A 16,403-nucleotide genomic window follows, 5' to 3' on the forward strand; every position below is an offset into this window, starting at 1 on the left:
GGTTTTGGCAAAGCCACCAGCTGAGAACGTGCCGGTGGCAGGGTGAGCAAACAGCGGCGCACCGATTACGTAATTTCATTCCACTACCATTTGTCAAAGCACTATCCAACTGTTAAAGTAGTCCGCCTGTAATGCATTTTGAACGTAGGCTTACCTTTAAAATAACACGCCATGCATAGAATAACATCATTGTTTAAATGGGGCCTCATTCTTTTAATGAACATAACAGCATTTCCAGTCAGGCACTATCGATGCAACCATGACGCACTGTTCCTGATGACTGGCGTCTATCTTTGTTATTTTTCTACCAGAGACTAGAAATTACAAATGCCAATTGGTCCTCTGTTACGGCCTAACACCATAACAAGTTCCACATGCTTATGGTTTTGCACATGAAAATTGTGTTTGTTTGATTAATTGACTGACATGATCTGATGAAAAATAATTAACAATTGGCCAACAAAATGCCTCCTTGAAATATTCTCCAGATGCATCTTTCTAGGAGGATTTACTATCACTAGTTGTATCACTTGTACAACTACATCATTATTCAAAACATAATGCATGTTATGTCCGTCAGCAGCAAGCAAATTGTCAACATTTCCTAGAAGTATGAATGATGCATTCACCCCCTCCCAAGTAGTGGAAAGAGCCGTAATATGTTGAGGGAGGGGCGCAGGTGCACCTTGCATCGCCAGCCCCTTCACAAAACTAGTTCAAAACAGGGTTGTGCTGGGTGGGTATAAAAATGCAGTTTACACATCTGCCGTGGACAAAACAAGAATTGCTTGGTGTAGATGACCGCACACCGTTTAGACTGTTCAGAAGTGAATAACTGAGCACATGGGTTTTGACAGAATGATGATTTTGGCATTGGTCCTGTTTTGTGGTATTCGTCAATATGGAACTCTGGGGATGTCTCTAAATGGCTTTGGAAGTTCTGAGTGGACAGATAATACAGGTACATTTCTGTTTCAATAGCTCAAACTGTATAATATGGATTTGTTTAATATGAAACATGTTTATAGCCTAATTGTCTCTTTGTACATCCAGGACTCTCGCTGCCTGCCAGGGTTCGAGGGAGCACTGTGGTGACAAAAAGAGAGTTTGAGGGGCTTCATTTACCTGACGACCAGAATCTGTGTTACCTTTTAAAAGAGAAAGAAGACGAAAGACAGATTATCTGCCAAAACCGGCTAACTCGGAGTAAATTTAATTTCAACCCGTTTGGGCTTCGTTTTGGAAAGCGAAACAATGGTTACAGATCCCAAATCGGTATTACAAAATCCAGACCGAAAAAACTGTCAATTTTATTTAATATCAAATAATTGGTCGTACCCCCACCTGAACATAATTTCGATCAAGGTTGTCTAACAAACGTGTCTGCCTACTTTCCTTGTAGGTTGTTGGGCTATTCTGAATGTATCCAGCTAAAGTATTTTAGTAATATAGTACATATTTACCTGTATTTAAGTTTTCATACCTGTCGTCTCATTTTAATTATTACACTCTAAAAGAGGGAAGCGTAATGTTGAAACGATGTATGTTGCAGCAGTGAAAATGTTAACCCTTGATTTTTGATGTTTTTAATGCAAGAGCCAGAAACCATACAATGTTGCAGTGCTTGTGTGATTAAATATTGTGCTGCCAAATAAATAATGACAATTCTCACATCAGGATGTTATTGCATGTTTATGCATATATTTATTAAGTTACTCGTCCAATTGTCAACACAATTCTTAACACCAATGACAGCTCGTTTTCAAAACAAAAACTCAAGGTGAGGACATTTTCATATCCACCTTGGCCCTCTCCCTTTGACAAAGACGTGGAAACACAGGGGTTGGGCCTCCCTCCACTTCCCCCGCCGGCCAGGACTTCCCCCTCCCCAAGGGGGAGCAGACAGGAGGACGAGGGTCCTATGTATCCCTACAGGGCGGAGTTAAAAGAACGTGCTCAAGTGCAAGTGAGTGAAGAGAGGAGCCCAAACACTACTTTCTATTTGATCGTACGTAGAATAGCTGCAACACAGGAAAACAGACCACAGGTAATGGATGCTATACGCGCTTTACCCTAGTCACACCGAAATCAGCATGTTACACTTCACTAGACGGCCACCTCATCCTACTGAGGATGGTGTGTGTGTGGGGGAGGGGGGGGTGACAGGAGTGCATCAGTTGTGGAAGAAAAAGTAAGGAGTGTTAGGGGATCTTGTCAAGATGATTTAGCTAGAGAGGATGTTAGACTCAAGAGGGAGGAAGGAATGACTGATGGACAGACGTGGGGAGGGGTGATGACGGGAGAGGCTTGTTGGGAGTGTGTGACCTCCGCCGACGACCCCACTTGGGTCTACAGGTCTTTCAGATCCTTCTGGATTCCCCAGAGGGTGTCGGCGCTCTTCTTGAGCTGGGCCACCTCGTCGTCGTTCAGGGTCATGTTGACCACGCTGCCCACGCCGCTGCTGTTCAGCACGCAGGGCAGGCTCAGGAACACCTCCTCGCCGATGCCATACATGTCCTGCCAAACACAGTTACGGCTCCATTTCAAACACAAACATTCGCAATTTAAATCCACCTCTCCCTTTTGACCAAAGACCACGGTCAAATCATCCACAACACAAAAACAACGTGCCATAGCATCAGTGGGTGTGTGTGTGTGTGTGTGTGTGGGGCCCTCACCTTGACCATGGTGGAGACAGGGTGCCATAGGATCAGTGTGTGTGTGTGTGCGTGTGCGTGTGTGTGGGGGGGCCCTCACCTTGACCATGGTGGAGATAGAGTGCCATAGCATCAGTGTGTGTGTGTGTGTGTGTGTGTGTGTGTGTGTGTGTGTGTGTGGAGGGCCCTCACCTTGACCATGGTGGAGACAGGGTGGATCCTGCTCATGTTCTTGACAAGGCTCTCCGTTAGGTCAGCCACACTCAGGCCGATGGCCCAGTTGGTGTAGCCCTTCAGCTTGATCACCTCGTAGGCACTGCAACGCAACACGCTGCCGTCAGTCTGGTTGGATGGAACAGGGGACCCGAGGGCGGAGCATGGTAATCTAGTGGTATATGTACCTGTCTACCACCTCTTTGTGCGTCTGCTTCCAGTGCTCCTTGTCTCCGTCAGTGCCGATCTCAGGGTTGAGCTTCTGCAGGTTGACTCCTGCCACGTTGGCACCGCTCCACACAGGCACTGCAACACGCATAGTGACGGACATTCCATCACCTCCTCTAAAACCCATCGTTTGTCACTAACCCCCTCTGTTCTCCACCCTCCAGACCTTTCATCAGGTTCCTCCACCTCCACCCCCCCCCTCCCCCTCCTCGGCGTGCATGCTCACCGCTGGAGTCTCCGTGCTCCCCCAGGATCCAGCCGTTGAAGCTGCTGGAGTGGATGCCCAGGCGCTCAGCCATCAGGTAGCGGAAGCGGGCAGAGTCCAGGTTGGTGCCACTGCCGATGACACGGTTCTTGGGCAGGCCGCTGAGCTTCCAGGTGACATAGGTCAAAACGTCCACTAGGGGGCCACAGATAAGAGAAAGAGGGAGGGGGGGTGAATGACCTTGCCAATACACTATACCCTAGGCTGCTCGTGGGATAGAACTGGAATGATGCTGGGTTGACAATACAATGATCTGGTGGCATGAAGTGTGTGAAAGACAAAGTGTGTGTTTCATTGTGTCCCTGTGTGTGTGTTCACGTACCTGGGTTGGAGACGACCACGAGGGTGCAGTTGGGGCTGTATTTGATGATCTGAGGGATGATGGCTCTGAAAACGTTAACGTTCCTCTGGACCAGGTTGAGCCTGCTCTCTCCTTCCTGCTGGCGCACGCCAGCCGTCACCACCACAATACGGGAGTTGGCGGTCACTGCATAATCTGTGACACACACGTCATTAATTCACAATGAACTTAACAACCACACACAGTTCACCTAGACAGTAAGAACATGAACTGGGAGTGTCATCTGCAATTCACTAGGTCTGGTAAACAACCCAGGGGCAGACTGCTGTACCTTTGTCAGCCACAATCTTTGAGGTCTTGAGGAAGAGGCTGCCATGCTGCAGGTCCATCATCTCTCCCTTCAGTCTGTCCTCCATCACATCCACCAGGGCCAGCTCATCAGCCAGGTCCTGCAGGAAGAGAGGAGGGGAGGGGCAACAGGGGGAGGAAGCGCAGAGGAAAAAAGGATGGTTAAGGGGACAAACCCGATGTCAGTGGGGATAGGGTTTCATTGTAATTGAACTGTTTAATTGTTGTGTTGCAGTAGTGTGCTAGAGTCTTAGTGGTTGATGCAGGCAGGCAGACTTACCCTGAGGAGGATGCTAATGGCACAGGCCATGCCAACCTGTCCCACCCCCACCACCGTCACCTTGTTCCTGGGGGGTTCGGAAGGCCCACTGGCCAGGGGGGTGATCAGTTTCTGCATGACAGACGACATGATCCAAGCTGTGCAGAGAAAGAGACACAGAGAGAGAAAGAGACAGAGTGAAAGTGGAGATGAGAGGGATTCTAAGTAGATCATCCTCTAATTAAGCCTACACCCGAGCATGGCTCAGTTTAATGGTTTTACACTCCAGGTCAGGTCACCAACGGTGCTTTCTGAAGCAACAGTAGGCAACTATGAAACCCAAGCTCATAACCAGCCAATCAATATCCTTAATCTTGTGATGGGACTTCAGGAGGTCGTAGTAGTGGTCACTTCTGTTAACCTTGAAAAAATTCGAAAGATTATAGAAAGATTGCTAGTGCATATCTACACCACTACCAAGGGCTGTCACCATCAAATGATTGAACGGATCTGGGCCTTCAGGTCTAAATCTATCTGGAGGCCATCTTGGATTCCTAGCTCCTCATGAGTAGCTGTCTGGCCTGATAGTCCTCTAGTGTGATTTAGGATGCAGGAGGAATGCACGGTCACTCTCCTAATGCAACAGTGTGAAGGCCCAATCCCTCCTACTCATATGCACCGCTCACTGGTCCCTTTAATCCTCCCTCCTGCCCCCTCTTCTGGCAAAATGGAAAATGTAATCCTGCAAACACACTAGATAGCCCATCTGCTGTGTGCAGCACACACACACACACACACACAAAGCAGTCAGATACAAACGGCAGGCATATACATGCGCACACACACAACTCTGTTTATGTAATCACAAATAAGGCTATCTATAGCCCAACTGCCAACAGTGCATCAGTAGAATTAGGGTTGGAGTGGTCATGTGAACTTCCTTTCTTTCGAGGCTTTTGACACACTAAATCAAGTTTTTAAAATTATGCTTAAACCTCTAAAAGAGAAATGTGTAATCCTCGTGCATTTTATACAGGTGTGTTTCTCTCCCCTACCTACCTAACAAAACGTTTACATTCCAAATACCCTGACAGTAGGCCTAAGAGGCCCTGTCTCTGCTTTTGTCGTCTCATCTTTTCAGCCACACTATCTTTTGTGCCATTCAAAAATAAACCTATCCTTTATTGAATTGTGTGTGTGTGTGTGTGTGTATTAGTGACATACTCGTCTTCCCCCGGCCAACGCTGAATCCCACATCTTTTAGATAACTAAAATATGACTGCTAAACATTTCCCATCTGAAATGTGTGTCCGTTGACGATTCTTTGATTCTTAAGATAGTGTTTTCCGTTTTCAATTTCCGTTTTCAATTTCCATTACACAAAGACCTTTCATTGTCCTTGATGCTGTCGATTGGTCTGACTGACCAAAGGTTCTTGTATGATGACTTGGCTCATAAAACAAATCTCCCAAGAGACATGGAAAATAGTTAATAACCATTAACAAAATTACGTACCTTCAGCAATTCAATTAATCAAAATGATGCATAAAGTATGCTAGCCTGCTCTTTAGCTACTACGTTGGTGAATAAGATGGCCGTTTGTAACCTTGCTTTGAACTAGCTAGCTAGCTGAATACGTTAAATTGTGTTAGTTGTGCCCATGCAAGCTAGCTGCATCAAATTGAAAGCGATTTTCTAAATGGACTGGATATCTAAATAGATTCCACATAAGCAAACCCCGTGTACAGTTGTTACAGCTGGAAGCCAGCGACAGGTTACATCAGACATGGTGTGCGCTTTGTGTTCATCCATTGCATTTCAAACAACCATGAGCGCGTGGCACGCCTACACAAGCTTATTTATCAATCCAAAAAAATAGATCAGAGCAAAGACAGTACATACATGTTTGCAGTGTTTAAGAATGAATATCCCTTTTGGTCCAGCTAGAGGATGGTGAGGGAACGTCGAGGACGGCTGCAGCAGTGAAGGCTCGTGACGTTGACAGGGTGCTCAATTTGAAAGGGTTCCGGGAGGAAGAGGAGGAGGAGGAAGATGGGATGCCAATGTTTGTAGCTCAAAAATGAGGGTCGTAGGGACGACCTAACCTAGTTAACTTTGAAGTTAGGCTGGTATGGTATTCCATTTACCTTTCACTTTTTTTCTCTCATCTATCTTTAAAATGTGAGAAGAGCGGTATTCACTGAAACAGGTCTAAATTTATTCGATTCATGCTTGTCATGTGGGTACGACAGTTTGAGGCAAACAAGTTTGACAGATTACAACATGTTGCGCTCGCACGGATTTCCTATGAAAGCTTTATAGTTTGTGGATGTGTATGGGCTCATTTGGATGTGAAAATCTGAATCGTTTTCAACTAGAGTAATGATAGAGGTAGAGTTTGTAATCATCATTGGCATAAAACAATGTATGTGTGATAGAATAGACATATCTGAAGACCATTTTCCCCAACATTTCTGCAAGTCATAGTGAGCACACAGATCTTAATAAAAAACAGCCCCCTACTCATATATTTAAGCCAAAACAGGTGCATGACGAGGCATTTCTCTCCACATGAGAAACAGACAAGTTCAGCAGTCACTTTCTCACCCCTTCTTTTTCTCAAACCCACAACCCATTGAACTTGAAAAGTTAGTTGAGGACATTTATTTCATACTACTTAACTAAACTCATAACCTTGTCACTTGGACAACCAACCTGGTTAATTCCCCAACAGGGCATAACATGCAGGTGTGGTCGGATGGAGGAAGGGTAATTAAGTCCCCCCAGGCAACAGAAGAAATAAACATCCTCAAATCTAGTTGAGCAAAAAACAGTTGCACCAACAGAGTAACTGTAAAGGGACAGTAAAGATACTATGGAAACCTGCCAGGAGCTTGTTAATCTTTTCCTCATAGACACATTTAGAGTAAACCTTATTCCCCCACATCTTCCACCTATAATGTTTTCAGTTTCAGTGTTGTACTGAGTTTGCAGTAAGGGATGTGGGGATCTTTGTAAATGTTGAAAGCAGAACTGAGCATTAGTTTCCCATATAGACTTTCTTCCTGTTTCCCTGTATAGATAATAGAATCCCACTGTGGTCTGCACTGTTTCAGTGAGTCTGAGAATAGCCAAAGCTGAGCAGTATGCTTTAGTAGGCTATTCTCTCTCCTCTCCTGATGTTGTAGCAATCCTATCAATGTCACATATGAAGCGGCCTGGCCTGCCAGACATCCAATTGGGAGTGCAGTCACTCCTCCTTCTTCAGCCAATCAGGGTAGAGAACTTAGTTGCTAGTCAAAGACATTGGGTCGGCTGCAAGGGCATTGTCTGGCACACACTGAGGAGGTGAGGGGGACCTTAGCAGTGCACTTTGAGCTGACTGGAGGAAGGAGTAGGGTTGGGTCCAGAGGACATCAGTCTTATATCTCTCACCCTCTTTTATTGATCAAATTCTCTCTTTCTTGCTCTCTGCTACATCGTGCTCTGTGTCTGTAACAATCACAATGACACAGGATAGTTGTCTAAAAATGACTTCCATACCAACATTTAGTCATTTAGCAGACGCTCTTATCCAGAGCAACTTACAGTAAGTACAGGGACATTCTCCCGAGGCAAGTAGGGTGGACACAAGGACACAACGTCATTTGGCACGGCCAGGAATCAAACTGTCACCTTCTCATTAATAGCCTGATTCCTTAACCGCTCAGCCATCTGACTCCATACAATATACCCTTCCTAACAAACACCAGAACTGCCCAATCTTGTACTGTCAGCAGAGCCTGTTAATTTGCTTTCAACACTAATCCTGCACACTAATAATTAGCTGGTTGACAAGCTGAATCATGATAAATTCATTATAGTTGGTGAGAGTGAAAACTTCCAGAAGGGTATTTATTCCCCTCCTCTCCTTTAAAAAAAGGATTTTATAAAGTTTCAAAAAAAAGTTTGTTAAGGTTGAAAAAATATTTGGCAAAAGAAGTTGAGAAATAAATGGTTTTGAAAGGTCGAAAAAAATATACTTTTAAAGAAGTTTAGAAATTCAAAGTTTAAAAAGGTCGAAATTCTTCTAAAAAGATTCAAAAAATGTTATCATCATTGATGAGTACTTGATGATGACTCTACTATACTGTACTCTATTGTACTCTGCTCTACTTTCCTCTACTTTGCTCTACTCTACTGTTTTCCGCACCCCTCTCCTCCTGCCCTCTCCTGGGAGACAGGAGGCTAAGTCACCACTCCTACTCTGAGTAACTAGATCATTATGGGTCCAGGTGCTGATTCCATGGTCCTAGCCTTGCTGTCACATGCATACAGGTGTAAAACAAAGTACCCACCTAGTTCAGTTGTTACTGTCAATAGTGCAATAGTGGGCTATCCGTGGAGTGTCAGTGTTTACACATAATTCACTGACCCAGGGACAGGTCCTTTTACCTCTCAGGTTATGTTATGATAATATACCTTGACCAAAATTTGACCATTACAGAGAACTGACTAACTGACATGATCACAATTACGACCAACTGAAAACAATGTTGCTTTTCTGCTGGAGGATTTGCTCCCCAACTTCCATCCTATGTCATGTTTAAGATCTATATGGTGGTACAGGGATACAGTTCCAAGGGTCTCTTAGAGATCCTCATCTCTCCAGTCGTAATTATAAATGCGGTACTGTCTGGGTCATCAAAACATCTTTAATTATATCTCACAAGTTTTCCTTAATGACATTCTCAAGTTTGGTGAAGCTTTCAATCACTGGTTATGTAGACGGTTCACTTATTAATAAACCCTAGTCAGGCCTTCCGAGTGTTCTAAAGACCAGTCACTTCTTATAAAGTTATAGAGGTAAACTGTACGGTAGATGTCTTCACTTTATGAACTCTTTATCACAGACCCAGCCAAGCCCAGCAGTGGCTCACATGACTGACAGGAACACTGGCTCCCATTTCAGAGCATGTCCTCCAAAACCCTCACACAAGGGCAGCAAGACAATGGGCACACACACACTCACGCATGAATGAATGCAGCATTCTGGCATGCGCAACAACTCACTTCACCACGCATACTGCTGTTTTGTTGTTGGAACTTTGTCCTCTCCAGTCACAGACACAGCCAGAGGATAGTACCCTTGTCCTGAGGTGTGAACACCGAAACGAGTTACCAAAAACAAAGAAAATAACCGAAAGGACGGCTCAGAAAGCCAGCAAAACATTGTACAGTTTTGACAATGATCGTTCTTATGCACGGTGTCTTTAATGTTAATGCTGCATAAAATAACATGGCAGGTTGCAGTGGAAACAAGGCTGTGTGGGGGATATTAGGGACTGTGTCTCTGGTGAGCCACAGCTGTTTTCACCTAGTCTCTAACACATTAGAGTTGGCCTGAGACAAAAATAGACCTCTACCCAGAATCTGCTCCACCTTCACCAGACTCCAGCACTCTCACTTGGTCAGTGTTAACGTGAAGGAATATACACTCCATGTCATTACAAGATGATATAGTCACTTATTAGGTACAATAGAGTAGTCAATGTCATACATAGTACCTTCTCATTCAGACTATCTCCAAACCTCATGATTAACACTGTAAATGAATGAATGAAAACAAACCTATGACAAGCATTTCATCATCCACACATTTGAAATATACAATGCTTTGTTCATCAGGCTGCTGCAGCAGAGGTTTCCTTTGTGTTATTCCTGTTTAAAAGCACACAATGATCACAGGTCACACAGAAATGGACACCCATCTCACACACGCATCCCATTTCCCAGTCTGCTGTTCCATTGTAAAAAAACAAATCCCAAACCAAACCTTTATTTCCAAGCACCCAAATGGATTATAATGACAACAATGATTATACTGGGTAACAAAAGGGTCTGTTGAGACACCCACTGGTAAAACTACCTCTGAAGGTCATGTGACAGGCTAGTTCCATTAGTGCTCAGTCCTTCAGTGCTCTCAGGAAGTTCTGCTTATACACACACAGATCATACAGGTGCTCTGATAGGATGACTACCATCGTAGATGAGATGAACCTCACATCCAGATAGTAGCTCCATTTCCTGTTCACCCACAAAATAATAAAGTTTTGGGTCATTGCAACCTACTGTACCTTCTGAAAAAGGCTTCAAATACAAAATAGGATTGGATTACATGTCTGTATTCCATTGCACTGAAAAATCTAGCCTACTTTTAAACTCCTACATCCAAAATGTGAGTGTGCAGCTCCCTCCAATGGTTGAAAATGTACAAAATAAAATACCTTTCACCTACATTAGTTCATTTCTCAAGAGACGTTTTAATATCCAACGATACCAGCCAAGAATCAAGATAAAGTTGTGTGTAAAGAATGAAAAACCATACTGAATATCCAGGGAAGAAATCTTTAATATTTTGAATTTCCACATAACTAAAGACAGAATTTAATAAAACCAGACCATGTTTCTACATTATTTCATCCTGTCCCTTTCTGGGTTCTGGGGACAATCACACTCCCTTGCTTCTTCTTTTTCTTAAATATACATGAGTAGTAGCTCTGGGCCCAGACAGGCCTACGGGAGCAGTGGGAACATAAATATAGAAAACAGAGCAGTGTGCTGCCAGGGCGGGGGAGCTGACGTGAGATCACAAGAGACTGCTGCCTGGTGGAGGGGTGTTCCAGAGAGAGCGGAGGTCTCTACTCTGTGAGGCCCAGCTTCTTCTTCAGGGACTCGGGCATCTCGGGGGGAGGAGGGCGGGGCAGGCGGAAGTAGACCTTGACGGAGTCGTAGATGAACCACTGCAAGGCGGTCAGGGTGCCGATCATGATGATACGGGCCACCAGACCCTTCCACACTCCTTGGAGACAAGATCATTGGGGAGAGAGTTAAGAGGGTGTGTGATATTACGCTGTGGTAAAAAGATAAGTAGGTCACATATATCACTTTCCACTGAATTAGAAAGAGTTGGTAAGAACTAGACTGCCTTAGGTCTGTGCTCAATTTGACATTATACAATGTTGTGCTTTCAAACCAAGGCAGCCTTTAAAAATCACACGGAACAGACATGATATTCGAGGAGGTATTTCAAAAGATGTTGTGTCCGCTCCCCAGCCTGTCTGCCCTGGGAGAATCCTGCCAGTTAAACTGGTGGGTTGCCAGTGCAGTGGAGGGGCTGAGGAGCAGGTAGACTGCTCTCACACGCCAATGACTCAAGCACCTCTAACTGTACAGCCAGGAAGCTGCTGAGGGAGTCCAGGCTGAGACTGCAGCACACAGACAGCAGCCCCAGACCTGGAGCACCCCCTAGAGGTGGATCTAAGGAGCGTGTCTGATTGTTCATAGTGATGAATACAGTGATAATGGATGAGATGCAGCTGGAGTACTGACCTTTGGGGCCAAGCTTCTTAAGCACCCCCATAGCAGTGCTGCCACTCTCCTTGTTCAGGACAGACACCACTGAGTCAGCAGGGTGGGACACGATGGCACAGAACACACCAGCTGTAGAAGGGACACATCAGCACACACTTAGGAGCTGCCCTCAGCACATTCAGTCTTTCCTTTTGATATCAAAATGGGATTACTCCATTTGTGTGTGCACAATTTTACAATTGAATGAATATTTGATTGTGGAGGGACATACCTAGTATGCTCAATGCTAGAAGTACCCTTTTATTATATCCTAATGGACAACGCTCAACAGCTATCTTTCCTCCCCTCTGAGTACATGCCTTGCTTTGTAAAGCATCATCTTCCTGTAACACTACCATCTTGATGACGCTCAATGCAGTAGGCCGCTGTACTCACCAATATAACCAGCTATGAATGTGACGATCAGCTGCTCTCCCTTGGTGCACTCGCTACGGGGCTTGGGCACGGCGTGCTTGTACAGCAGCTCCACGGTGCGCTCAAAGCAGGAGAACTTCATCATGGTGTAGGGGATCTGCCTCATCCAGAGGGGAACCACCCCCTTGTAGAACCTTGAGAGAGACGAGAGATTCCACCGCTATCAGGATGGTGAGTTATGATGAAGTAAAGTCATCTTGACAAATGTCACTTGTATGAGTGTCCGCTCCCCAGCCTGTCTGCCCTGGGAGAATCCTGCCAGTTAAACTGGTGGGTTGCCAGTGCAGTGGAGGGGCTGAGGAGCAGGTAGACTGCTCTCACACGCCAATGACTCAAGCACCTCTAACTGTACAGCCAGGAAGCTGCTGAGGGAGTCCAGGCTGAGACTGCAGCAAATAGACAGCCTGGAGCGCCCCCTAGAGGTGGATCTAAGGAGCGTGTCTGCGTCTGCTTGTTCAAACTGACCGGCAGAGGGGAATATACTCACGCCCAGACACCCTCCTCTGCGAACATCTTGGGAGCGCACTGTCTGAGGTTGTTGGCGTAGCCGGGCTTGGTCTGGATGCGCACTTTGCATGCCTCCATGGGAGCCAGGGCTATGTCAGCGAAGAACTCAGCGCTGGCGGAGGCCGCCAGGTACAGAGACGTCCTCCACAGATAGGTGTTTTCCTGGTAGGGGACAGACGGCAGAGGTCAAAAGTGGCAAAAAGAAGAAGGTCGATATACACATTTCAACTAGGGGTTGATAGATTGAGAATCCCTGACTTGATCAGGGTAGGCAAAGTATGTTTGGTTTGTGTTCCACAACATCCATCTACAGGTTCATATCAACCCTGTCTTCTGGGAGGGGCGTACATGTCTTCTCTCGATATTCCCCCTTCCCTATTTCTCACCTCTCCCAGCAGGTCACTGTAGAAGATCTTGAACATCTCGTAGAAGCCAAACTTGCAGAGTCCCTGCATGGAGTAGCCGATAAAGGTGGGGGCCCAGCCCTTGGCCAAGCCTCTGACACCATCCTCTTTCAGCGTGACGGCAAAGCCGTTCCCAATACTCCGGTACTTGTCTGGGTCGACCTAGAGGGGCAGAGATGACTCCGTGAGGACAGAATCAACAGTGTTTAAACAGTGGGGCAGATCTGACTATGTGTCTATGAGGACACTAGTGAATCAACCCAAATGTATATTTGCTAAGGGTTTCATCATTTGTATGTTAAATTCTACATAAGCAACTATGTGTAAATGCATTTCTTGGTATGATGGAAGTCTGCTTCCATCATACGTCTGCTAAATGACTAAATGTAAATGTGAATAAGCTATGCATGTTAATTCCCCAGAACTGTAAGTACCCACTTACTCAAACGTTAATCACCAGGGTTAAGAGTCAACAACTTTCCAGTCTCTTCAGTAAAACCTTAAAATAGTTTTGGTTCATAATTGAGAAGTCAATTGGATTTTCCTTAACCTTTAAAATCAAGTCTTGGGTGACCCAAGGTTAAGGGCACCTTGACACATTTTCTGAATGGGATAGATGCCAGAAAGGAATTGACTCTCCGGGCCGTCGGGCTACCGTACAAACCTGGAGCCGGCACTTGACAAGGTCGAGGGGTACGACAGCTGTGTGTGTTAAACCGCAGCTCAGGATCCCCCCAAACCCACACAGGGCATAGTACTGGCTTGAGCCAAACTCACAGCTCACATCAGAGTCTGTATCAAAGGGGGAAACGACAAACGTGCACACATGCAGTCACATGCAACACAGGGACAAAATCACCAACATGCCTTCATTTGGGACACATCAAGGGTGAATCATGATTTCCGATTTATGATTATTCACAAACAAAATCAGCATTCCATCTTCAGTGTAGGACTTGAAATCATAAGATTTATACGTTACATTAGTGTTTAAGAACACTTAACACATTATAAAACTACCCCAGACATTGAACCAACTGGTTTTCCCAGCAATACTACAAAATCATTTCTAATGTATTCCAGATTACACTGACTGCTTATATTTTAAGAGGGACATGAAAGCACACCTTTGACCAATGGTAAAGAGTGATACTTGGATATAGTTATAATTGGCAATGTCAACGTTGCAGAAATATTTTCCCATTGTCCTCTCTGACCTTAACCTATGCAAGTCCTTAGCTGTAGATCAGGAGTGAAACGGGATGATAATGACAGGCTTCAGGCAGGATTATAAAACACACAGGGCAGAATCAAACTTACCATGCGTTGGTGGTCATTAGATAAAACAAATCAAGTGATCAAATGGGCAATGACCCAAAAAATATTAAATAAGAGTCCCACCAAAAGTGGGACCGTAGACACATTTCCCATGGAAATGAACCCGTCTCAAACACAGGTGGGTTTGGGTGAGGGGGGTTGTTTAATTGGCAACTCGCAAGACGACAGACCTGCATTCTGCATTTGACCAGATCAAGGGGCACTACAGCTGTGTGTGTGGTACCACAGCTTAGAATCCCACCAAAGCCACACAGGATCAAATACTTCTGGGAGCCGAACTCACAACTGTCTCCCTCTGAAGAAAAACAGGCAGTGGTACTTAATTTGTTATTTAGAATTCATAGAATGGTGATCAAACTAAATGGATCAGAGAGAGTATGCTTCACTTCTCTCTGAAGGTGAAGCCTTTTTATTGTATCACAGGTTAAAAGGGTTAAAGTGAAGTGTACTTAACCAGTCACGTACTGTTATGCAACAGGTATCTAACTGGCTACCAGTACACCATCACAGTACCTACCAGCAACTCAATGTTTAGCCTGAAAACAGGCTACTAAAGTACCAAGTTCTACGAAACTTTCTCAATACAGTGGTTCAAGTTGTCTAATAAAAACCAACCTTCTGTTGAAAGTATTCAATAGTCCATTACTCACTCAAAATGATTTTAGGTGTCAAATCTGAATGTGCAATGTGCTTGCACACATAGTAAAGAAGACTTCAATAAGGATTCAGTTTCCTCAAATCTTAAATCTTCTGATGCATAAAACCTGTCAAACTACACTTGGCCTGCAGTGGTTTCCGTACATTTCAACAGACGTGCACTAGGCTGCTAGTTAGGGGTCAGAGAACGCGGATTAGCCTACTCGACAACATCAATGTATTCTTTAACCTTGCCTTTGCTATTAGAGTCTAAATGTAGTCATCACTATTCGTAAAATACGTAAAAAATACATGCCCCAACACGATCTTAGACATTCACCTACTGCAATGTAGTCAAAGGGGTTAGTTTGTCCTTCTGTGTCCTCCATACGTGTCTGGTTTAAGGCAAGGCCTAGTTAGCCTAGCTTTTTCAAATTGCCATTTTATTTTTAACTGCTAACAAACGGGTCAGGAAATAACACTATTTCTTCCACAACACAATTATACCTAAACCACCTATACTTTAAGCACAAATTCTGATTACACTAGTGACAATTTGTTGTAGAGGCCCGTCCATCCCAACCTTACCAGCCACTGCTGCGGCGGCGAGCCTTCGGTTCTGTCCATTTGCGGGCAGGCTCTGTTTAGGTTCCTCTACTTTTTGCAGGGAGAATAGCGGGGCACTGAATGGGTTAGCCCGGGCAAGCTGCGTTAGGACAGTCGGGTACATGATGTCCTGACTAGCGGGCTGCAGGAATGAAAGAAGAGCTAGCGTTAGCTAGTTAGCGTGGTGCTATGCTGCCGCACCGCTTTAGCCGAAGGAACTAGCTGGCTCAGTCGTTCCCCCACTAGAAGTGCACTGAATCAGATAGAACGTCACGTGGGGGGTGTGCTTCCAACTTGCTTTCTACAAAGTCAAAATGTCAAAGAGACGCAAACAGAAGAAAACAGTCTGCACCATAGATATTTCTATGGTCTGCACCACAATTACATAGGCAAGTTTATAACAATCGTAAAATGTGTCCTCGGTGAATATTCTGGCCTACTGTACTGTGCATTGCAGTCATATGGTACTAAACACACGATATGCTAACTGGGTTAGCTAGCTGGCACTAGTCAAGGTGGAATCATTGCAAATTATTTTATTGAAATAATAAGTGAATAAAACACAGCCTCATGAGACGCATAGTCTTGGCTGCGTTTAAATATGCTAATACACATCCATACATTTTTTGAATATCTAATATTTGATGAAAATGTCCACTCACTCTCTTAATGTCTTAAAATGGCGCCTCCGCTTTACTGCAACCGCCGGCTCACAGAGACTGAATGACCTCGCGGTAAATCAATTTGTCCTTTCATGACGTCACTGAGAAAGTGGGAGAGTCTATTTGCTCTGTCCAATTACTAACAAGAACAT

At 44.8% G+C, this 16,403-nt stretch overlaps 3 protein-coding genes and 2 non-coding genes across 7 annotated transcripts; 1 reads left to right on the forward strand and 4 right to left on the reverse strand.

Moving 5' to 3' along the window:
- Positions 1-748: 748 nt before the first annotated feature.
- Positions 749-2,279, forward strand: kiss2 (kisspeptin 2). The gene is made up of 2 exons (XM_047023002.1): positions 749-961; positions 1,054-2,279. The coding sequence occupies exons 1-2, from the start codon at positions 844-846 to the stop codon at positions 1,326-1,328; spliced, it is 393 nt and encodes a 130-aa protein (XP_046878958.1). The 5' UTR covers positions 749-843; the 3' UTR covers positions 1,329-2,279.
- On the reverse strand, positions 1,680-6,296 carry ldhba (lactate dehydrogenase Ba). 2 transcript variants are annotated; one of them, XM_047023000.1, is made up of 8 exons: positions 6,174-6,296; positions 4,293-4,429; positions 3,996-4,113; positions 3,686-3,859; positions 3,325-3,498; positions 3,059-3,176; positions 2,850-2,973; positions 1,680-2,517 (listed from the first exon to the last, which is right to left on the reverse strand). In XM_047023000.1, exons 2-8 carry the CDS (start codon positions 4,419-4,421, stop codon positions 2,350-2,352), a joined length of 1,005 nt encoding a protein of 334 aa, XP_046878956.1. In that variant the 5' UTR covers positions 4,422-4,429; positions 6,174-6,296; the 3' UTR covers positions 1,680-2,349. The 2 variants fall into 2 exon arrangements, with proteins under 2 accessions (XP_046878956.1, XP_046878957.1); XM_047023001.1 differs by lacking the exon at positions 6,174-6,296 and adding an exon at positions 5,787-5,808.
- Positions 6,297-10,644: 4,348 nt separating this feature from the next.
- Positions 10,645-16,357, reverse strand: slc25a3a (solute carrier family 25 member 3a). Of its 2 annotated transcripts, none has more exons than XM_047022940.1 (8): positions 16,252-16,357; positions 15,572-15,731; positions 13,674-13,801; positions 12,992-13,171; positions 12,586-12,767; positions 12,060-12,232; positions 11,643-11,753; positions 10,645-11,112 (listed from the first exon to the last, which is right to left on the reverse strand). In XM_047022940.1, the coding sequence occupies exons 2-8, from the start codon at positions 15,711-15,713 to the stop codon at positions 10,952-10,954; spliced, it is 1,077 nt and encodes a 358-aa protein (XP_046878896.1). In that variant the 5' UTR covers positions 15,714-15,731; positions 16,252-16,357; the 3' UTR covers positions 10,645-10,951. The 2 variants fall into 2 exon arrangements, with proteins under 2 accessions (XP_046878896.1, XP_046878897.1); XM_047022941.1 differs by lacking the exon at positions 13,674-13,801 and adding an exon at positions 14,518-14,642.
- Positions 11,351-11,584, reverse strand: LOC124469830. The gene has a single exon (XR_006956344.1). It is a non-coding gene; the product is annotated as a small nucleolar RNA SNORA53 (small nucleolar RNA).
- On the reverse strand, positions 12,317-12,540 carry LOC124469831. Its single transcript, XR_006956345.1, has one exon. It is a non-coding gene; the product is annotated as a small nucleolar RNA SNORA53 (small nucleolar RNA).
- Positions 16,358-16,403: the final 46 nt, after the last annotated feature.

This window comes from Hypomesus transpacificus, chromosome 7 (assembly GCF_021917145.1).
Source record: "Hypomesus transpacificus isolate Combined female chromosome 7, fHypTra1, whole genome shotgun sequence".
NCBI classification, from domain to species: Eukaryota; Metazoa; Chordata; class Actinopteri; order Osmeriformes; family Osmeridae; genus Hypomesus; species Hypomesus transpacificus.